The 23,496-nt window shown below is 37.2% G+C and overlaps 1 protein-coding gene across 2 annotated transcripts in view; it reads left to right on the top strand.

Moving 5' to 3' along the window:
* Positions 1-588: 588 nt before the first annotated feature.
* angpt2b (angiopoietin 2b) overlaps positions 589-23,496 on the top strand; it is a 33,063-nt gene continuing 10,155 nt past the window's right edge. Inside the window, exons 1-6 of one of the 2 annotated variants that reach the window (XM_022683201.2) lie at positions 589-1,892; positions 9,669-9,824; positions 11,747-11,868; positions 17,759-17,991; positions 18,210-18,364; positions 23,313-23,414. In XM_022683201.2, coding sequence (XP_022538922.2) covers positions 1,614-1,892; positions 9,669-9,824; positions 11,747-11,868; positions 17,759-17,991; positions 18,210-18,364; positions 23,313-23,414 — 1,047 coding nt within the window. In that variant the 5' untranslated portion in view covers positions 589-1,613. The remainder of the gene's footprint in view (positions 1,893-9,668; positions 9,825-11,746; positions 11,869-17,758; positions 17,992-18,209; positions 18,365-23,312; positions 23,415-23,496) is intronic. The other variant, XM_022683202.2, reaches the window with a different exon arrangement.

The following is a 23,496-nucleotide window of genomic DNA, read 5'->3' as shown; positions in this document are numbered from 1 at the left end:
ATGGTGTCAGTGTTAAAGACAGATTCAGAGTGGAGTGGAAGGGAATTATGAAAAATGTAATGGAATTCATTGTGCAGCAGGTGATATAAACTGTGGCTTAGATATAGAATGTGTATCATACACAATAATATAATTATCATTTTAACCCATTAATCATGATAATATTGATATTCTATTTTGAAAGCAGCCTACTTTTTAAATGTTCTGTTATTTGTAGTGAAGCTTTATAGGTATCGTTGCTTATTGCTTATGTTTACAGTAAATATTCTGCACTAGATTTTTGTCACATTACATAATTTTTATGTTACATTATTTATTTTGTTACTTTATTATTGTTTGGTACAAACTCGGGTCCTGAATTTTGGTAGGTTACTGTTGTATAAAATAATTTAAACAGAAAATTTGTTTCAACTAAAAATATTTTTGTTTCTTGTTTTTTCCCCATATAACCAAGAGAGATCAAGGCCAGTTGTGCTCTCTCAGACTCTGGTTGCTGATGCATCATACTCACAGTACTTTAGTCTGCTAGACTACTTGGAGCCCAGACCTGTTATTTAACTTTACATTTATCGCAGCAGAATATTCTTAAAATTAATAAGATAAGTTTTAGTGTTTTATCATATTGCCAAGTATATTTTATTATCTTAAAAAATACCCTGAAATATATTGGTAATACCATGTTCAACAATTTAAACTACTAGAGAGCTACTAGACAGCTCTGGATGCAGAGGAACAGTGCTGTGAGTAAAGTATGGCGAAGGGGTTTGAGGGGAAGAGGAGGAGAAATGAGAGAAAGAATGAGTGAGTAAGTGAGAGAGTCAGTGAGTCAGTGGGAAAGTGAAAGAAATGGGATGGGGTGAGGGTTGGGGGTCTAATGAGAAGAGAATGTTCTCTGCTCAGGCTACTGAAGTGGGTGCCGGACGCATTTTTTGTGGCCCCTGCTGCCAACTCCTGAGAAAGGGAGGGTAAAAGAGAGAACGAGAGAGAGAAAGCGCGAGTGAGAGAGCGAGTGATGGAGGGAGGCTGAGTGATTATGTGTCAAAAGAAGGGATGTTAAGGTAGACCACTACTTAAAGAGCTCTGGCACTGTGGCCAAAAGCCCACGGGTTCAGGAATCGACTCCTCAGGCAAGTCACCCAGGAGCGGCTCCAGCAAAAGGAGGGGGGGAAGCTGAAAACAATTCGGAGAGTAAATAAACACAGAGGGTGTTTGCAGCATGTTTCCTGTATTGAGGCGTCCAGAGCACAGAGTGGGTAAAGAATAGGAAGCAATCGCCCTGTCCCATCTGTCCTGGCTCCGCCGCGCTCAAAACCACTGTAGTTTTTTTTGGCAGACGGCAAATTGCGAGTGCAATGTCATAAAAGAGATCTCCCTGGAGCGCCGCATCAGCAACGGAGGAAGGGGAAAAAGAAGGAAGGCATGGAAAAGGGAAAAAAGCCATAAGTTGAACCCAGAGAACAAGAAGACTTGCTGGAAAACAACGAAAAAAAATCAAGCTCTTCAAGTTCTTAAGGGAGCTTTCAACTTTTCAACTGACCTGTTTCCTCTGGAGTCCTTCCTTTTCGTACTTTTCGCAGACGTTCCGTCCCTAACCTCTGTGCATCTTTCCTGGCATGGGCTGGCTGCTGGCTCTGGGGTCGCTGGCAGTAGCAGTGGCTGTGACGTTTGGCACAGAGAGGAAGAAGCACCAGGTGCAGCATGGCCCCTGCAGCTACACTTTCATCCTGCCAGAGGTGGAGCAGTGCCAGACCCGGGACTTCCAGGTGACCAACTCCCTGCAGAGGGATTCGCCCCTGCCCCCAGAGACAGCCCACGCTGAGCCCACCTGGCAGGAGAGGAAACTGGAGAACCTGGAGAGCGCCACTGAGAACAACACACAGTGGCTGCAGAAGGTACTACTCACCTACCTATATGTTGGATCTCAGTTATTTTGGTTTTCTTTCTTTATTGCCTTTTTCTGTCTTCCTAAGGTTGAGCTAACTTTGAGTACTTCACCGTATTATTCATGATTTTTTTCTTAACAACGCATTTTAAATTCTAACACCAGAAGCTACGTTTTTATTTGTAAATATTGTATATCAGACAATAATCTCTGAATTTGGTTGTTTACAGTGAACTCCTAATATTCTAAAATCTAAATTTAGTTAGTTTGCAATAAACTATAAAATCTATCAACTATAAATTTGATTCATAGACATTGACCTTAAAAATCTGATTTTAGAAGCTGATTTTGTTCGTTTACACTAATCTTAAAAAGCTGATTCTATCATTTACCCCCTTAACATGCCTTGTCCCGTATATGGGCTACAGGTGTAGGGGATACAAAACCCTTTTTTTCTGCAGTAAAAAAAGTCATTTACATTCTGAATATTTGAGGGCTTTGAAATCTCCTACTGGTTACTTGGAGAAGCTGCCTGTTCACAATCTGCTCCACTTAATAATTCCAGATCAGTAATAGAAATCAACCCAAATTCTGCATGTTTGAAAATAGACGTAAAAACTAGACAAACATAATGAAACGAAAGGTTTGGAGGACATGAACTGTTTGATTTAAAAATATTGATTTTAAAATGAATTGTCAATTTTATGATTTTATTCATTATATTATGTTATTAGCAGATTTACTTAAATAAATATTCCTTATCAAGCATGAATGTTTTTTTATGTAATGCTTGTATAGAAATACTCAAGATTTAGTGGTGTAATGTCAGGCAGACAATTGACAAAAATTATGGCCTGTTAAGGGGTTAAATAATGTGATTAGCAATAAACCTCAACAAATTACAGTTAACAACAAACAAAAATTGGTTTTGTTTTCAAGGAATTTTGAAGACTAATAATAAAAATTATATTTGCTTCATACAAAACAAACGTCTAAAATCTAGAAGCAAAATTTTATTTAGCACTCAACTTTCAATTTTCTTATCAGAAACAAAAAGTTTTATTGCAAAGTGCATTTAATTCTGTTCCTAAAAAGCTAATTTTACTTTGTTAGCAAAGTCTCCACAATTCTAATTAATAGTAGTCTAAGTTAAATTTAGTTTGTCAGCGTAGTTACAGGTGCTAGATAAAATATCTACATGCAATATAATCTAATTGTAGACAGCAAGTGTAATACATTCCTCTGGCCCTTACTTCATTTGATTCTGTGGATTTGTGATAACCGTGTTTGTTAGGCTCTTGTCAGTGTTTACAACCGTTTTCCTGAATTCATGAATCTTCCTCTGCGTGCCGACAGTGTTGTCAGTGTCTGAAATGATCTTTTAAGACCGTTGGGAAGTGCTGATTCCCAGTGGCTTGCATGGCTAGAAAGCCAGTTACAATTTTTGAGCCAAATGTATTTCTGTATAAATGTATCACAGAGGCCTGTATCCCCCCCCCAACCCACCCACCCACCCATAAATACAGCAGCAGTAACCCCAGCTCTGACCTACATGCTCTACACTTATCTTTGAAATACACATTTCAGACTGGCTGTTTAATGAGGGCGTTTTGATTGTTCTCTGTAAACACAGCAATAGTTAAACCCAGCTAATGATAGTGTGGATCATTGAGATTAGTCTCTGAGGTACAGAGGGTGTTTTTTTTGTTGTTTTTTTTGCTCTCTGAAGGTCATTTGCTATCTCATCAAAGCTTTTGCTATTCAATGGCCCTCCACCCAGCTCCCCATTGAGCCTGACTATGTATTTTGAATTTGTTTATGCCCCTGCCTTTCTGCACTGTGTTTTCAGTGAGAAGGTCATGTTTAACTATGGTGTATTTTTAAGGGCATTGTTCCAGAAGTCACAAACTCTATTTTTTTGGTTCTTACACTTCTCTCACAATTTAGCGCTCTTGTTTACACAGTTCTGCGGATCTCAATGAGTGCACTCAATCAAACCAGATTACTGAAGTATTCAAGCATCCAATTTAACAGCATACACCAAAAATCTAGTACGATTTAAAAATCTGTTTTTATGAAATCTGATAAAGAGGGCTGAATATTAGCTCAGTAACTGGATTTCTCAGTCCATGCATACTCTTAAACAGAGTATCCCCGAATATCTTAGTCTGTGCATGCTGGAAGACAGGCCTTGGAGCTGTGAGTTTAAATTTGGTATTACATGATGTAAATTTGTTTTTATGGCTGATTCATGTAAACTCAGACTTTTCCAATTATCTGTTTCACTTAGTTCGTGTAAACACATTGAACTGCTTACTGGCACAATTAGATCAGTTCTGCAGTATTCAGATGTTGAAGTGCAGAGTAGCTACAGCAGCTGGGGATAGGCCTGCTGTCTGTCTGACACCCTGAGCCGGGATATAGTGGAAAGTTTTTTTTTGGTTTTTGGTTTTATTGCGCCGCCTCCCTCAGGATTTCTCTATAAACACACAGAGGGGGGTAAAAGGGTTAGTGCTGTGTGTACATGCAGGCAGGCACACTCTATGATGCCAGAGCATGACGAATGGGTCCAACTATGCGCACATCCTCCATGTATTTGTATGCATGGGTCTGCTTTACGTTTTTATTGAAAGGCTTTTAATTGACACAACATGGACCAAAGCATGAGGAGAAATAAAACCGCCTGCCATTTATCGGAAACTGTAGAAAGGCCCTCAAGACTAAACTACATGTGGACCCCCACCAGCAGCGTTACAGCTTTAGTGAAGTTCAAAGGTGGTCAGAGGCAACCTCGGAGGCAATATTGGAGATTTATGATGGTTTGAGTCAACACTGGAGATGTGAGGCAAAAATAGGGGCAGTGGTGGCTTAGTGGTTAGCGCTAGGCTGGGGTAACTGCTGAAATAGGCCGATGCTGTTGAGTCCTTGAGCAAGGCCCTTCATCTACACCGCAGGATTGCAAAAAGGCACTACAAAGAAATCTGAGGGAAAAAACCTGCTGTGGCACTGAATTGAAGGTTTTTGCAGGTTTTCATTCATTTTGCAACTTTTTTTTATCACTGAAAAAATGTGATTGTTTAATATCTTAGCAGACAAGCCAATAAAACACTACTTTATCTCAACAGAGCAATTTTAATCATACGTTTACTTGAGCTGTGCTATTCCGGTTATAAATGTACCTAAACAGTGTTATTCTAATCACAGATGTACATCAGCAGAGCTATTCTAATCATAAATGTGCCTCAGTAGTGCTATTCTTTTCATAAATGTACATTAGTAGTGCTACTCAGCTCACATGTGAGAGAAATGTACACTGAGAAATGCAGCCAGTCTTTTGGTAAACAAACAAATGCTAATGCTAGCTAAGCTATAATTACTAGACAAGCCCTTTTTGCTTGACAATAGCCAGTTTGTGAAAGGGTAGTAAACAAATACTAAGCTTAGTGATGTAGTGACTGAGTAGTTTCTTCGTTGCTCTAAGCATCACGTTTTTATTTCATTTGTGCTGCATAAATTCAGTTTGCGTGGTGTGTAAGATTTTCTAGGCTTTGGTGTTTGTAGGATGTGCTGTATTGAGCTTTAATTCATTAAAAGTATACAAAAGTATACAGAGGTCTCAACAATACCACATCCACAAAGTTCTATACTGCTATTTACAGAGCCCTGCCTATGACATCCTACGCATATTATATATTTAAAAAGTTGTGGTCCCGACATAGTGGGAACAAGATCATGAAGTTCTGGCCATACTTTACTAAGATGTTGGAACAAGATCTCGTTCCCACATGTTGTGGCCACAGCTAAAACTTTAATGTTCTGTTGGAATATTTATATCTTCATATTTTTTTTGTTTAAGGCAATAAAAGCACAATTACTCTTTGGTTTCGTTTTAAAGAGTCCAACTGTGGTAAAATACCGCAAACCACAAATACAATATGTTGAAAATTGAAAATGATGTTTACCTTTATTAAACCTAAATTTCCACCAGAAACAATCAACATGTGGTAAGTGATTTACAGATAAGAACTGAAATAGTATTCTACTAAAAAACGCAAAGACCATTACTGGATATTACTAGCCTAACATGCCTCCGGTGATTGGATGAGATAGCCCAATCAGGTTAAGATCAGCTTCTTTAATAAGATATAAGGGCTCAAATATGATCTACCGAATGGTTAAGCAAAGGTTAAAGGGTTAATTATCTAATTCCTGGATAGGCCTTCCATGAACTGAAGGTTCTGAAGGTTATTGTGTCTTAATAGTGTTTTAAAAGCTTTGTTTAAATAAAAAAACTTACTACATTTAAGAAAATCTCAAGTTTATAATCTAGCATAAAATTAGAAGCAAATTTACATATTAAAAATCTTAACAAAAAATGCACTGATTTCAGTGTTTATTTTTTTGTTAGTTCTAACCATGCTATTATTATTATTTGACAGTAATTAAAACATCCAGTAAGGAAAAATGAAAGCTTCCACATCACCCATATTCTTTCAGGGAAAAGAAAGTAAAAACGCACGTCTTCATCACATTTGTCTCCCAGCATGTCAGCCAGACACACTGTAAAATATGCACATTATTAGAAGTGCTTTATATATTTTTTTCACAGCTGACCACTCGGCTAAGAAGCAGCGTGTTTCTGCTGTAATGGAGATGTTTTGGTGGGGTTTCCAGAATGAAAGGCAGCTAGTAATTGTGATAAAACATCTTTGCTGTCTGATGTCTCTGTTTAATTCTGCCTTCTAATCCATTGTAATCTTCTCTGACAGAGCTCCTCAGATTGAGTGTCAGCCTCCATCTCCCTCAGTTTCACTGCCAAGACACCCAAGGAGAGAGAGAAAGAGACAGACAGACAATAGACAATGATGCTCATTCTATTCGTGTTGGACACGGTTTGTTGTTTTCTGATCCGCCACTGAGTTGGTTTTGTCAGAGCTTTCTTGAGTCAGTGAACTAAGTCCAATAAATACGAAGTCATAAGAAAGAAAATGGACAATTGTAGATAATGCTCTACCTCTTAACTCAATTAATAAATTCTAAATGTTGGCCATTATCCTTTCGGGAATGTACAGCTCTAGAAAAAAAATAAGAGACCACTTAAAAATGATGAGTTTCTTTGATTTTTACCAAATTGAAAACCTCTGGATATAAAATCAAGAGGAATATGGATGATCACAAGCCATAAAACCAAGCTGAACTGCTTAAATGTTTGCACCAGGAGTGGCATAAAGTTATCCAAAAGCAGTGTGTGAGACTGGTAGAGGAGGAGGACAAGCCAAGATGCATGAAAACTGTGATTAAAACCCAGAGTTATTCCACTAAATATTGATTTCTGAACTTGTTTTCTTTGCATTATTTGAGGTCTGAAGGCTCTGCCTCTTTTTTGTTATTTCAGCCATTTCTCATTTTCTGTTAATAAATGAAATCAAAGAAATATTGTCCATAGTTCATAGAATAAAACACAAAGTTAATTTTACTTAAACATATACCTATAAATAGCAAAATCAGAGAAACTGATTCAGAAACTGAAGTGGTCTCTTAATTTTTCCAGAGCTGTATAGATTTGGTTTAGTATGCCTGATGATAAAGCCAAGGTTTTCCTGAGTGGAGTAGGGACAAACTATTTGAATTAATGACATCAGTGTGCTGCTACCATTCCTGAAAAGCTGAATATATTTAGTCAGTGTGGTCTGGTAGGTTTTACTTGGAGGTTTTTTTTGGCCACAAGAGATTTTTCTGGTTATAAGAGCAACTGCAACACTGCTAATGAAACAGATACAAGAGTTACTGGAAACATGGAGACATCAGAACTGCAAACCCAGTCTTCATTAGCTCATGTATGCCTCTTTTTCTCATTAAAATGAAGAAACATACTTAGAACTGAATTTGGCTACATCACCAGATTCATCCGCTTTGAAAGAAGGCTGCACCACAATGCATGTTTTAAAAGTACTTTTTAGTATGCTTAGTGCAACTACACATTCCCGCTAGAAATATCACTAAATACCAAAATAGAAATGACTGTCAGTTAAAAAAGGAATAAATAGTGATTTCCTGTGTCAGAGTACATCGTTTGCTTACTGCAAAACTGGCTACAATGCCAGTTAAAACACTAGAAAACAATGTTTCACTGGAGAAATATTAAAGTAAAGGATCCAGACATGTTCAGCATTACTTGGTCATTTGGAAATGTGTTTGTCTTCCAATAGCCACAGTCTGAAAAAGGCCACATTAATCCAAAGGTTTTCACAGCTTGCCTAAAGGTTAAAAGTCACTCTTTTTGATTTCCACATGTGACACATAGAATGCCTTAAATCAGATAAAACATTCACAAATCTTATCCAGGACTCACATGTGGACTTTTCAGCACTTCAGGAAATCATAGCTTATTCTACACCATTCCCTTAAAGTGCAGCTGTTGTTTGGTTACAGAAGAACACCATGGAGAAGGATGATGAAATGTTAGTGTTCCCTCCAGCCCTCAAATGAGTGTATACTGTATTAGACTGTCCATTAGTCCAAGGGGAAGCCAAGTTCAGACAGCAAGATGGATAGTTCAGTAGTTGCCATGTCCTAATGCTTAATTCCCTACATACGTTTATGTTCCAGGACTGTCTATGTGTTCCAAAAGCTTCATTCTGAGGACATCTAACTTCTTCCTAAAACTTCACTTCTTGGAGCACTCACTTGATTTTAAAAGTATGCATGCAAAAAATATTATGTCATATTATAATTTTCAGAAAACAGGGAAGTGATTCAGTGATTACAACTTTATCACTACATACATAGAGACCTGAATAGAGACCTTTTTAAAATGTCAGTGTGTTCTGTCAGTGTGTTTAAAGCTGCATTATGGTTATTATATTGGTATTTTTTGCTCTTGGGCTTCTTTTGTAGTCTGGATATGTAAATTCAAGCTTTAAGCCACACATCAAACAAAGTGCTTTACACTTGCTTTTCTGGACAAGCTGAAAGAGACCCGGAACTGAAAGTGAAAAAAACATAAAAAACATCTAGATTGACACAGTACAGTATAATTACATGGTTTTACACATATATGACTCATATGACACATATATGGTTTTGCACCAATACATACTTCTCATGTGCATTGCAATGCGTTTTCAATTTCATAATGTTCTCAATGTTTTTGTTCATTCTGACACAGATCTGATTTTAAAATCAGATTTGAGTCACTTTTATATTTGGATCTAGATTGGGTCTGAATATCTGACAAAGAACATTTTAATTGGTTCCCACGCTCCTGGCAATGATAAAAAAAAGAAATTATTATGATAACTGGCATTTACTTACTTTTTACAAAATCTGTTATGTAATATATTTTATTTGTATCATTTAAACTAAGGTAAACGTAGTAGGTTTTTTTATTACATTATGTTTTTATGAGTGTTTTAGACTGCTTAAATGCTGTCAAATATGTTTCAAATATTTTTTTTTAATTTAAATTACTGTATTATTTACGTTTGTGAATTGTTTTTAAAGAGGTACATTTGTGGATTGTTTAAGGAAACTATTAATCCTATGGACGACTTAATTGGCTTAATCTAACAAGCTAAGAAAGCATGTTAATGTCAGAACATAGCAGTTAAAATGTACTGCATTGACATGTATTGATGGTGTCTTTAAAATATATTTGTCGTCCAAGGGTTTTAAATCAGTGCACTTGCTAAAAAAGTATTTGGCTCATCCTACTGTAAAGGCAGATGTGTATTTGGACTGAGACGGTGGTCTGAGCTCACTGATGTGTCCCTTGTCATGTTCACAGCTGGAGAACTACATCCAGAGGAACGTGCGCTCGGAGATGGTGGAGATGCAGAGGAATGTCATTCACACGCAGACGGCCACCATGCTGGAGATAGGAACCAATCTCCTCAGCCAGTCAGCAGAACACACGCGCAAGCTGACAGATGTGGAGACACAGGTGCGGCAGATGAGACGGGACCGACGGCATCTGCCGGCACATGAGACACGACAGTCACACATTAGGAGATGTTTTTTGTGTGATTCATATAACATAACTGCCAGTGCATTACAACGAGCTCTGGTACACTGGTCACATCATCTAAATCTCGTTTATCTCAGACAGTAAACAGTTGGATTCGTAATTTGAATGAAATGAGCTTTCAGTAAATATACTCATCATCACCAAAAAAAAATAGCGAAAATAGTTGCACCCAGAAGGAGGTGTCAGATTGCAATGCTATGCCTGAATAAGGAAGGTAAAGATTACCAGTTACCAGGAACAGTAAATAATAATAAAAAAAATTATATGCAAGATATGGGCAACTCTTGGTCATATTTTTGGAGCTACACATACAGAAGTATTGTGTTGTAACGCATGTGTATGCAACATTCCAGATGTTCCTAATGGTGTCCTGAGATCATATGTCCATCACGTGCAGATTGAATATTCTTACGCAGATCCTACAGATTTAGCAGAAGATATAAAGAGCTTACAGCATCCAATAACATCCCACACATTTTCTGTTAGGAATGAGGTTGGCTTTAGCATAGTGTTTGTGTGAATCAGCATTATGTAAATGAGCATTGTCCTGTTGGCAGTGTCGCAAAAATGGGGTATGCAGCCTAAGGGCGCCAAATGAAAGCCCCAAATACATTATCTCTCAGGAGAAACAGCCAATCAGCTTGCTGGTTTTGCGGAGCCGGGTGGGCTAGTAATGACAGGACTACCACCGCCCACCCGCTGATGATTTTAAAACGTGTCCAACCCCCCCACCCCCTGCTGATGATTTTAAAACGTATCCACATCCACTGATGATTTTAAAACTGCCCCCTTTAAATCTGCAACCCTCCCCCCCTCCGCTGATGATTTTTAAAACGAATCTCAGCCCACCCCACCCCCCCGATGATTTTGAAACGTATCCCACCCCACATGATTTTAAAACGTATCTCCCATACTGCCACCCCCCCCCCCCCCCCATCACCAGTTTGTGTTCAGAAAAAGTAGGGCCACGGGTTGCAGAACCTTATTAATGTAATTTTGGGTGATGTAGCTGACCACAGTGCTTCAGTGCAAGCAGAACCACTGCTATTCTGAGCTACTCCATGACATTCTGGCACAACTACCCACCCAGTTTTATTTCTGTTGGTTGATTTTTTTTCTGGGTGCAACTATTTTTTAACGATACGTGTACTGTAAGAGTTTATTCAAGTCAGGTTAAAATAAAAAAATATATATATATATAAAATTTTAATAACATCTGCTGTGAGCAGGTTGTCCCAAATAGGAATTTATTTTTCACCATCTATCGCAGCACTAGGTAGGGGGTGGACATGCTGAGTGGTGTTGGGTGACAGACAAAAAAGGTGCAAAAGCTGCCCAACTAAAACAGACGTACCACTCAGCCTGTCCAAATTGGATTATTTCACACTGTTATGTTTTCTACCTCTGTTGTATTTTCGCTATCTCTTTGTCAGCAGTCCACCCCACACTCTGTACTGCCTGAAAAAATATTTAGCTGATTTTGTCTCATGAGCTTTTGTTTATTATATTTGTCTAGCTGTTAAAACACAAAGAGCTGGGCATTTACCCCTAGTAAAACGATCACTCTGCTAAAACACAAGCCACCTGATAAGACAATAAACATATAAAAAGCTTTTAAAAGACCTTTTAAATCCTATTCTTTGGTCAATCATCAAGGCTTTTGCATTATTAGAAAGAATAAAGAAGAAAAAGCAACATCTGTTAGTAATATTTCATAAGATAATCTACAAATACTGTCCAAATGCAGTGTCTCGGAAGTATTTGAACCACAACAAAAAAAGCAGTTGATTCTCGAGTTAATTCTCTTTCAGTTGGTCATAACCTGCCTGTGTTTGTAGGTGCTGAACCAGACGAGCCGTCTGGAGATCCAGCTGTTGGAGTTTTCACTTTCCACCACCCGCCTAGAGAAGCAGCTCCTGCAGCAGACCCAGGAGGTCTCTCGCCTTAATGACAAAAACAGGTAAAGCCCACACACATCAGATGAGATGCAACAGTTTCACTGGTTGTATGCTGTCCATTGAACTTGAACATATCATGTACTGTCACAGGCTTTGCTGGAGAATGTGCTCTTATTATATATTTTCTAGGTGTGTACGAATATATTTTTTTAAATTTTATTTAATTTTATTATTCTACTTGTTGTATATATTGTTCTCTGCACACTAGTGGGGACCTGCACCCAAGTTTTTCACTCAAATGTACACCTGTACTCTGTGATGTAACAATACAAATCTTGAATCTTGAATCTATTGGTGAATGTAATGTGGAACTAAGGTTCATATCAGCAATTTCTACCCAGATATACTACCCAAATATAACCCAGATATACAGATATGTCTAAATTTCAGTGTATTTAATTTCTATAAATTACACCCACTGCTGACACAGATATAGTAGGATACAGTACCAGTCAAAGCTTTGCACATCTCAGCATTTTATGAGGTAAAGTCACCTGGAAGTCAGCTGTGCTGAAATTTTCTAGAGTTAAAACTCTTTAATTTTTTTCTTAGAGCATCAGTTGTAAAGTTGTGAAGAGATAGAGTTGGTATACAGTGAATAGCTCTATTTGAGTAATGTTGTAATCCATATTATAGCAAGAACTACTCAACTAAATAACGAAAAAAATATATAAATGAAGGTCAGTCAATCCGAAACATTTCAATAACTTTAAAACTAAGTGCAGCCGCAAAGACTATAAACGTTATTATGAAGCTGGCTCTCATCAGGACCGAGTTACCTCTGTTTCACAGGATAAGTTCATCAGCCTCAGAGTTACCAGCCACAGAATCTTACATTAACAGTACCCCAGATAAGAGCACATTTAAATATTTTGTTTTATCACTTTTAAGTTACTACATGATTTATTATGTGTTCCTCCATAGTCTGGATGACTTCAGTATTAATTTACAATGTAGGAAAGTAATAAAAAAATTAAAAATTTAATGAAAAGGTGTGTCCAAAATTTTCATTGGTACTGTACAATAAAGCATATTAGCTTTCATTTTAAATTCACCAAATAGTGTTAAATCATTTTATATTTTTTGTTCATAACTAAAGAATTAGATGAAAAAGGACTGATTAAGATGTTGCAGTTCAAACAGAAATAACAGAAAAACTTTAGATCAAGCAGAATCTTTGAAGTTAGTTTTGGTCCTTCTAAACCTTTTTACATATAGTATGGTTAATGTATAAAAAAATAATGTTTAAAACTTCAGGTTTCGTTAGGACCCAGAAGCTCTGGCATGTTATATTTATATTATGGAGTGTCCTACATGTGCTGATGAAAGCATGTTCTGCTCCACACTGCAGCGAGTGCATTAACATACATCATGTATGGAGCATGTTGGGTAATTAACTATGGTTAGAGATCAACTGGACATGGAGAGGGTGGGACTCTTCATGCTGGGGGAGTCAGAAGAGGGGTCAAAGGATAGAAGACAGGGCGCTAGAAGAGTAAGAGGAGTGCTTGTTTTTACTGTTCTTCTCAGTTGTTTATCATTCCATCTCCCAAACGAAATGTGCCTAGAAAAATAGACCACACACCACCTGTTCCACATCTGGACATGCTTTTACTCTGCCATCGATCCTAACTTCATCAGGTTCTACAAATAAACCAAGAGGCTTTATCATTGTGTGCGGCATGACAGATATTAATCCTGTTACGAGGAATTAGTAAATAACTGTGTAAGGAAAAATACATTCATTTAAAAGAATTATAGCTAACTTTACACTATTTAAAATAGTATTAATATAAATGTTTTGTATAGGCTTATAGAAGTTAAAAATATGAGCTTCTCTTTTTACTGCAAAGTCACTGGGAACAAGGTTTTTTTTTATGAGTGTGTTTATGTTTATACAAAGTGTTTTAATCCAAAGCACACTATTAAACAAGACCTAAACTGTGTGGCAAAACCCCCAATAAAATCTGTAAACCGTGTTTATTATTAGTTTGCTCTGAGTTTAAACCCAGTGACCTTCTTTAAAAGTCTCTTAAAAATGTGTCAAAGACCCTGTTTACACTTGGTCACTCAAGGTTCATGTTTATATCAGGATAAGGACAGGCCACTTAAAAGTGCAAGTGGAAACACAACCAAGACGCATTTGAAACAGATACATTTAAACCACATACAAAGCTCACTTAAACCACTTCAGGAGGTTATCTGAGATACATTTGAGACACTTGTTCTAGCAGTGTGAACACTTTAACGCATTCATCCCTCCATGTGGTTTGTGAGAAAGATAATTGTGGAATAACAATAGCAAATTATTTTTTCAAACAGCAATCATCTTCAGCATAGCACACAAAAAGGATGAGCAGATAAACAACGGTTGCCATGTAATGTGCAGACTTGCATATTCCATTCCACACATTAATCAGATTGCAGTCTGACTAAAGCCTTATTCTGACAGGATTATAATTTTTACAGGGAGGTGGGTTAAAGTCATTATTACTGGTCATCACTGGTTATTTTAGTCCCATCCAAATGTGCCTTGTCAAGTAATTTTTCCCAGAGTGCACACTGCTACGTCAATAAAGATTCCAAGGCTTTTATTTTCTGGTAAAATGAGCCGTAAAAATAACCTGCAATTATGTTAGTCCAGTTTTAATTGATATGTAGGTGAATACTCTGAAAAAAATATGGTACCGAATTTAAAGTATTGAAAAAAAAAAAAAAAAAAAATATATATATATATATATATATATATATATAAAAATTTAAAACAGTACCCAGTCCTACCCTGGGTATTGACCTGAGTCTTGGGTTCTCCTAAAGTTTCTTCATCTTAATGTAAGGAAGATTTTCCTTATCACTGTTGTCACCACAATTATTGGCATCTCTGTGGTGCTGCTTAGGTGTGGACCTGTTTTTCTCTCTAAAGCTGCTTTGTGACAACTTTTGTTGTAAATAAAATTAATATTATAAATAAAATTTAATTAAATTGAATTGAATCTCAGTTATTTATACTGATATTCTTCTCATATGTGAATCAGTAACCAGGTTTGAATGAGTTTAACTCTTGTGTGGTGTTCGGGTCTGTGGGACCCGTTTTCATTTTTCATCAAATGATACTAAAAAAATATTTTTTCTAACTCAAACTCATTGGGATTGGCTCATTTTTTGTGAAAAACATATATCAAAACACATTTTCGCCAAGGGCTAATAAACATCGCTTCATTTGTAAATTTGAAACTAAACAAATTTTCTACTCATATCTTGAGTTTAATTCATTTTCTTTTACATTTTATTAAAAAACTAATAAAAAAAAAGAGTAGCACTTTTTGAAATAAATGTAACATAACAAAGGTAAAGGGCAAATATTAGCCATGTAAGCTGTTTATATTGCTTGCAATTTAGGTGAAGCAAGCATGTGTAAAGCATTTTAATGTAAAATTGCTAATTTTGCTAAATTAAATACAAGTAACAAAGTAAATGAGTAACAAAAATATGAACACCACACAAGGGTTAAACAAATATGCAAAGAATCAAAGAATAAGCTGTAATCATGCCCAAGTTGGATTGTAAAATGTTAAAGCTTGATTGATGTAACATCACCTTATGCTCCTGAATGTCCTTAAGCATGAGGCCTGCTGGTAGCATGAGCACAGCAAGTCGGGAGAAGGAATTAGGGGATGATGTTTCTCCAAGTGCCAAAAGTGTCTTGTTCAATCCATGTGACTGGATTGTTTCAATAATTAACTGCCACGAAATCGTTAGCAAGAGTCATAAAGATCAGGCTGATAGGATTTATTGTCTTCATTTGCAGCACAATGTGTTGCAAACCCACACAGATTGTCAGAGTGTTGCTATTGCGTTTGATGGAGAGGGCCAGCCACCGGCGCCATCTGTGAATTCTGGGACTGGCCAGGTGTTTGTGAGAAGTTTAGCTCTAGCAGCCACTCAGTGCAGTAACTCTGTCTGAGAGGTTTATTCACGGCACTGAGAGGTGAACGAGCAAATAATTATAGTCATCTTCACGCCGTGTTAAAGGAATACGCCAGCGTTTTTCAGCCTAAACGCTATCTCTATGTGTGTTGTACTATCATTTAGCATGATCACTAATTCCAGTGCTTTTCCCTGTACCTACGAAAAAATAAATGACAGAAAAAAACAGTTGGTATAAAACTCTTATAATTTTCGCAATGTCTCATCTCTGGACCAATGCATTATGTAAATACAGCCTAGTTTAAAGGCATGTATGCATTTATGTAAGTGCTCTTTAGAATTATTTGCATAAACATTTGCTGCCAGAGTGTATCCACTGCCCAAGGGCTGCTACTTAAGTTAGTCAACAGCTTTTTAGCTCTTTTCCCAGAAAGGAGAATTCCCTGCCTGAAAATGACTTTACATGATGCTCAGCAGTATGCAGTAAACACCTCAGAGAGTGATTCTGATGATTTGGTTTGCTGTAATATTCTTTAAATACGATGAATGTCTGCATCCATGCTAAAATCTGTCCTACGGCAATATATGCACATATATTATTAAGGACTGGACATGTTTTTTTTTTCATATACAGATCCGGACCACTTCAGTTTTTGAATCAGTTTCTCTGATTTTGCTTTGTATGTTTGAGTAAAATTAACATTGTTGTTTTATTCTATAAACTATGGACAACATTTCTCCTAAATTCCAAACAAAAATATTGTCATTTAGAGCATTTATTTGCCGAAAATGTGAAATGGCTGAAATAACAAAAAGATGCAGAACTTTCAGACCTCAAATAATGCAAAGAAAACAAGTTTATATTCATTATATTATATTATATATTATATTATTGTATTATATATTATATTAATTTCAGAGTTTAAGACTTTAGAAATCAACATTTTGCATCTTGTCATGTTCTCCTCCACCAGTCTTACACACTGCTTTTGGATAACTTTATGCAACTGCTGGTGCAAAAAGTCAAGCAGTTCAGCTTGGTTTGATGGCTTGTAATTTTAAATAGTTGTTATAGTTAACATATAAGTAAATATTGTTTATAGTGCATATATGTAATATATGTGAGATATGTCGATTTCTGCTGTTTTAACATTTATTTATATAAGCCGTAATTGTTTATGTTGTGTCGACATTTCATAGTTAATGGGCCAATGAAAATGCTTAAAAATGACTTGCAATAAAATCTATTTACATTGACTTTCATTGAAAGCTCACACTTCAGTAAAGTTAACGTTTTAATAATACAAGGTTTTTGTATAACGGCAGCAAATTTAAATTACACTATTGAATATTTCTGTTACAGTTGTATATTATGTTTGTATATTGATATATAGCTAAATAATATGTGCCCTCTTCTAAAATAATTAATTTCAATTTTAATTATGTCATATACGTGACAAATACATCTTGGATCTTCTAGTATTTGTCATATATCTGAAATCTATCTGTTGCAGTATATATCAATATATACTATAGACTCTACCTCAGTAACTACTGTGATCATGTATGTTCTATATGTTACAGTATGTTACATATTTCGGCACCTTATCCTCACTAAAACATTTAATTGTATCGTATCAGTACTGCACTGTTCTGTCTGTTAAACTCTCTCATCCGTTGTATTTATTGTAGTGTTATAGTTCTATGTTACACTTTTGTGCTTCATGTTGTCTATTGTATTGTTGTTCCATGTTGCACCATGGTTCCAGAGGAATGTAATTTCATTACACTGTGTACCTGTACTCAGATGTAATGACAATAAAAGCCACTTGACTTATATATATATATATAGTATATAGTATATATAGTAAAAATATATATTATATTTTTTTTCTGCTGATGTTACAAATGTAGATAGTCTCTCTGAGGTTACAGGAAATGATGCCAGTCTCTTTTGCACTGCAGTTACCTGGAGCAGCGCTTTGCTGCGATGGAGACCAGACACAGCCAGGAGCTTCAGGCCATCCAGCAGGAGAAACAGCAGCTGCAGGGGCTGCTGGACAGGCAGAGCCGCCTGGTCACCCTGCTCGAGGGACAGCTGGCCAGCTCCACCCGAAACAGCACTCTGCTCCTGCGCCAGCAAGCTGCTCTCTCAGACACCGTACAGCGGCTACTGGCCACGGTCACTCACTGCAACGGTTAGTGCCAAACTCTCACAAGCATGCATGAAGCTGTCTGGAAAGCGTGAGTGTGTTTATGGTAAACCTGGTAAACCTGACTGAGGGAGTACGGGACAGGAGGCTTTGTTTAAGGATTATAGGCTGTTGCTTCAATCAACCCAGGATTATAGGAAGTTGTTACATCACTTAACGTGTCTTTTTTAGTTAACGGTGTAAAATCCCATGTTTTATTTCAGAACCTGATGCTTCCATTCTTTCCCTGCCAGATATCGCCATTCCCTCCAAAGAGAAGACGGAAAGCTTTAGAGACTGTGCCGACATATACAAGTCGGGCATTACAGAGAATGGAATATACAGCATTCATCTCGCCAACAGCACACAGGCAATTAAGGTAGGATTGAGGCATGTTAGCATAAAACATCAAAACGCTAAACATCATGAAATAGCTGTATGTTAACCGATCATAAAGTGTCACCTCAGGGAGTGCATTACACGCACCCACACCTGTATAAATTGTGAGATGTTATCTTGGGAGTAAGGTTGAATACTGTCTAGCGTGTTCATGACAATGAAATGTAAAGCATGAGAAACCAGCTAGGTCCACAGCATCATGTGTGTATTGGAAAAAATGTAATAGAAGCCATTGTCATCCACAGTATCATCTACAGTGGGCAGCAAATATGAAATGATGGTGACCAGCAGCATCTGGCTGGAATTGTCTGTGCGAACAATGAAGTAAATCTATCAGGAATTACATCCACATTCAGTACAAGACGTCCCACACACATATGCCACAGATCAGAACACAACATCCTTAGCTTACAAGGGACATGGCAAAAGTTATGTGCCACTATGATCAGGAGATTGCCAGTTTGAATCCTGTTTATGTAGCTTGCCATCGGCTACCGGAGCCCCGAGAGAGCACAATTGGCCTTGCTCTCTCTGGTGGGTAGATGGCGCTCACATCACTCCAAAGGGTGATGTCAATCAGCACAAGGCATCTGTGAGCTGTGCTTTTCTCCAAGTGCGCTGTGATGCTACTTTACAATGCTACATCAGCAGCAGTTTAAAAAGAGGCGGTGTCTGACTTCACATGTGTCGAAGGAGGCATTTGCTCGTCTTCACCCTCCTGGTGTTGAGGCATCACTAGTAGTAATAGGGGGAGTTCTAATGAGTGGGTTGGGTAATAAGTGGTGTACATTGGGAGAAAATGGGAGAAAATTTAGAAAAAAAAAAGTTATGGGACATGAACTATCATGATTTCAATCAGCCATTAAAGCAATAGTGAGGTCTAGTGTTTGATCACAAATGCCACTTGTTGATGCTTGACATTGGACATGCTCCTCCAGAGCTTCTTATTCTTTTGGAAATGCATCTATCCAGATATTATACAAACTGTTTTCCCCACTAAGGGTCTCATGTGTAACCTCCAGCCCTTGGAAAAAAAAACAAGAAAGTGAATCTGAATTCTTCGCTCAATCTCTAAAGCAGTTGCTGGCATGAATCTTGATTATCTACGGAACAAAGCACTCCACTGGCAGTGTTGACATTTAGATTATTTTATTGTTTTCGACGACCACATTAAAAACCTGGCAGGACAAACTGTTTTAATATAATGCAGTTTAGAGCTCTGTTCTGCAAAGGGTGGAATGAAAATGTCATACCGGGAATGAGAATGCTAAAATAAGAAGCTGGAGAAGCTTTTCCCCTGCAGGCTCTCATGCAGGCGAGTCTGATTCTCGATGTAAAAAGCCTTCTGAACCAGGGGTCCTCAACTCTTCACTTCTGGATGAAATGTGCTATCATATCTTACCATCAAATCTAATTTCTGACACATTTTTGTGGTGTAGAAAAAATAACACATGCAATAAATTCTTTTTTTTTTTATTCATTGCATTCTCTTATATGTTCTGTCTGTGTTCCCCCTGTGTTTCCTGTGGGTATAGCAGCCAGGTGTTTGGCATAGGGTTTGTAGCTGCATGCCAACTTTAGGTCTACAGCAGCTTTGCTATGAGTAAGCCAGTAGACACAGCATTACCACCTTTTAAATCTGTGCCATCTTTGCCTGTAGCTGCAAACTGGGTGGTTTGTTTCGGGTATAGAAATCTTTATATTGCATTTTTTCTTACCTGTTTTTTATTGCTATAAATTCTGATTAATATATAATGAAGGCCAGATGGAATGCAAAAAAAAGCTTTTATGATCTAATTACATAATATTATTGTATTATCAGCAATAGTTCCTGTGCATTTACACATACTGCAGGTTAGATAAATATCACCACATCCTTATTTCTACACTATTTCTTTTTTTATTTTTTATATAGGATCACTTTTATAGTTCTAAAATGACTTGCTCAGCACTGCAGTGACTGCACTGACATGGTGGTGGTGTGTTAATAGTGTGTGTTGTCCTGGCACAAGTGGATCAGACACAGCAGTGCTGCTGGAGTTTTTAAACCCCTCAGTGTCACTGCTGGACTAAGAATAGTCCACCAATCAGAAATACAGTATAAAGCCAATAAAGGTGACAGTGAGTGAACACAGTGTTTATAAACTCCAGCAGCACTGCTGAATCTGATCTACTAACTGGTATCAGCACAACACCCAGTAATATACTCTACTGTCATTGCAGAACTGAAAATGACCCACCACCCAAATAATAGCTGCTCGATGGTGGTCTAGCCTGTGGAGTCCTGACCATTGATGAACAGGGTGAAAGGAGGATAATAACACATGCAGATAAATAGATACAAGACTACATTCTGTAATTATAAAACTACAAAGTGCTTCTATATGGTCAGTGGAGCTAAAAAAAAAGGCATAGTGAGTGTAGAAACAAGGAGACTGTCATAATATTTGGACTGGACTGTGTATATAGCAAGAAAAAGGTTTTATAGAAAGCACTAAGAGTGCATTTATCAAGGCTTTTGGCCTTGTTAATCGCACACAGTAAAACATTGGCCCTATTTACTGCTTTTTTACCTTATAGGTTAAAAAGTTCTTATAAATGTAAAACTTAAACTTTTGTGTAGCACTTCTTCTATATTCCTTTTTGTCTTTATGGGTACAGCATGGTTGTCTCTGGAGCGGTAAATGCAGGCTACTGCTAAATGATTTGGCACAAGGTTACGTCTGCCATGTTGGAACCTGTGGAGGTGGATAGAACAGGCGCAGACACATTGCATCTCAGGGGATTATGCAAAAAACAGGTTAAGCCATAGCTGAGGTGGAATAAATTCATCTTGTGAACCCAAAGTTAATTTGAATATGGAACATTGAGAATCAATCTGTTAAGCATCAGTGGAATGGAAAATTCCACCACATGAGTCTAACATTAAAGACAGTATATTTTAAAACATTAAAGCATGGTTAGCGTTTTCCGATTTCGAAATGCATGCTCAGAGGGCAGGGTCATGGTTTAATGCACTGACCGTGCCAGGGAATGATAATGTATTAAATTCCACTTTTTTATTAGAAAATAAAATGCACTTCCTTTTCCCTTCGCTTCAGAGCTGATGCTAAACCTCAAAATTGGGAACATCCTCATTATACTGGATGTTTTTTATTCACATGCGGTTGTGGGTCAAAAATAACTCATCTTCCAGGAACTGAAGCTGATTCCACTTTAATCAAGTCAGTCAGGCACTCTAAGTGTCCCATTTTTCCTGCTCTCAACCCTTTACCATAAGGAACTGTTTTCTCACTTGCTGCCCAATATATACATATATCTATAAAGATAATCAATGTCAATCTTTTCAGTGTTTATTTAAGGTTGTTGCTGGTCAGTAAACCAAATTTTCATAGGTTTAAAGCTCAGAAATGTCTGTATTTTCTCATGTATTAACTCAGTTAACATGTTTTATTATTGCAACATAGCATTATTGCAGGGCTTTTGTTTTTGTAACTGGCAGGAACATCAGTGGTTTTCTAGGACATGTGATGTTCCCTGTTTTGTAGGATTCCATGACCTCTCTTACAGAACTTTTAGTAAATTTGATTTCCTGTGGGATGTTAACAGACTGAAACAACCTTCACGAGAGTGACTTTGCTCTATGAAACACAATACTTGTTATGTCAGGGAAAACCAAATTTGGCGGATGAGAAAAATACAACAGTGGCAGTAGTCATAGTCATAACTCCCACTTTTTACTTTTCAGAAGTTTTAAAACATGTGGGAGGACAGTATACCTTTTTTTGCAACAGGTTTATAAAGATTTATCTTGATTCAACTGGAGTCAGTGTAGAATGGCATGTGTATTACTTAGAGCTCTATCTTACACCCTGCCCATGGCGTGTCATGATACTCATTGCTATCTTACACCCTGTAAACAGCCTATTTTCACCTTGCACCTGCAAGCGCTGCGCCATTAAAATACTAATCCACCTTTAAGAGCACATGGCTCTTAAAGGGAATGGCAAGTGATAGACTGATTGAAGTTAAGATAATTAGTACATGTCTTTTGTATGTTTCGAGGAACGCAAGGAAATATTTTTTTGCGTCCTTATGATATCAATAACATACTGACAACACAATGATTGTGGTAGTAATAGGACATCTAGTAGTTCCAGCACAAGCATTTATGTAGCATGTGTTGATGATTCAAAACCTCAAAATTAGTCACTGATGTCCTTATTTATGTCCTACTGAATTTTACTGTAACCTTCAAGAGACAAATAATAACATGTTATCTCAAAAAAAGGAATCCCAACAGTATCAACTTTTACATTGTTGAAAATTATTTGAGCAATAAGTCATGAGTGCTTTCTCTCCAATTGGCTTCTGCAACCAATAATTTGCATAGTGGGCGTGCCTCCTTCACCGATTCACTTACCATCAGTGTGTAGTTGTGCCCCCCCAAGCTACCTTCTTTTGTGTATCTGTTATATTGTATGCAAAGGGTGTTGACTGGTCAGCTTCACTGTTGATGGCTATAAGAGCAAGTTGCCATGTGCTGCATGGATGGGGATAAGTTTTACTTATGTGTAAAAAGTAATTGTCATTCTCCACATTTGACTCATAAAACCATGCAGGAATCTGTCCTAAGTAGCTAAATTACTGGAACAAGTGAATGTAACTTATGCTATGAAGTTATATGTATTTTAAACTTGGGTTGCCAAGTTGAAACAATATGTATTATGTAGACATTAATTTGTGAGTCAAAGTAAATGGTTAATCGTATTTAATTTAACTTAAACTTTAAAAGCAGCTTTGATCTTATGCGTTGAAGCTGCTTTTTTTTTTTTACAGTGTATGATAGCTCTTAATTTATAATTCTAAACTGTTTCTTGTGGAAACTGTCATTTTTAATGACGAGAACAACAATTCTGTCTCTCTAGGTTTACTGTGACATGAAGACCAGAGGAGGAGGCTGGACTGTTCTTCAGCATCGCTTTAATGGCTCAGTGGATTTCCACCGTGGCTGGAATGAGTACAAAGCAGTGAGTGCTGTAACTGGTCACTAATGCAATAACTTGATCAATGTTTGTATGTCCCTTTGTTTTACCATCTTTTACTAGATTA

The sequence above is a fragment of the Astyanax mexicanus genome, chromosome 3 (genome assembly GCF_023375975.1).
Source record: "Astyanax mexicanus isolate ESR-SI-001 chromosome 3, AstMex3_surface, whole genome shotgun sequence".
Lineage (NCBI taxonomy): Eukaryota > Metazoa > Chordata > Actinopteri > Characiformes > Acestrorhamphidae > Astyanax > Astyanax mexicanus.
The sequence above is the reverse complement of the archived record's forward strand: the minus strand, read 5'-3'. Positions and strand labels throughout refer to the sequence as shown.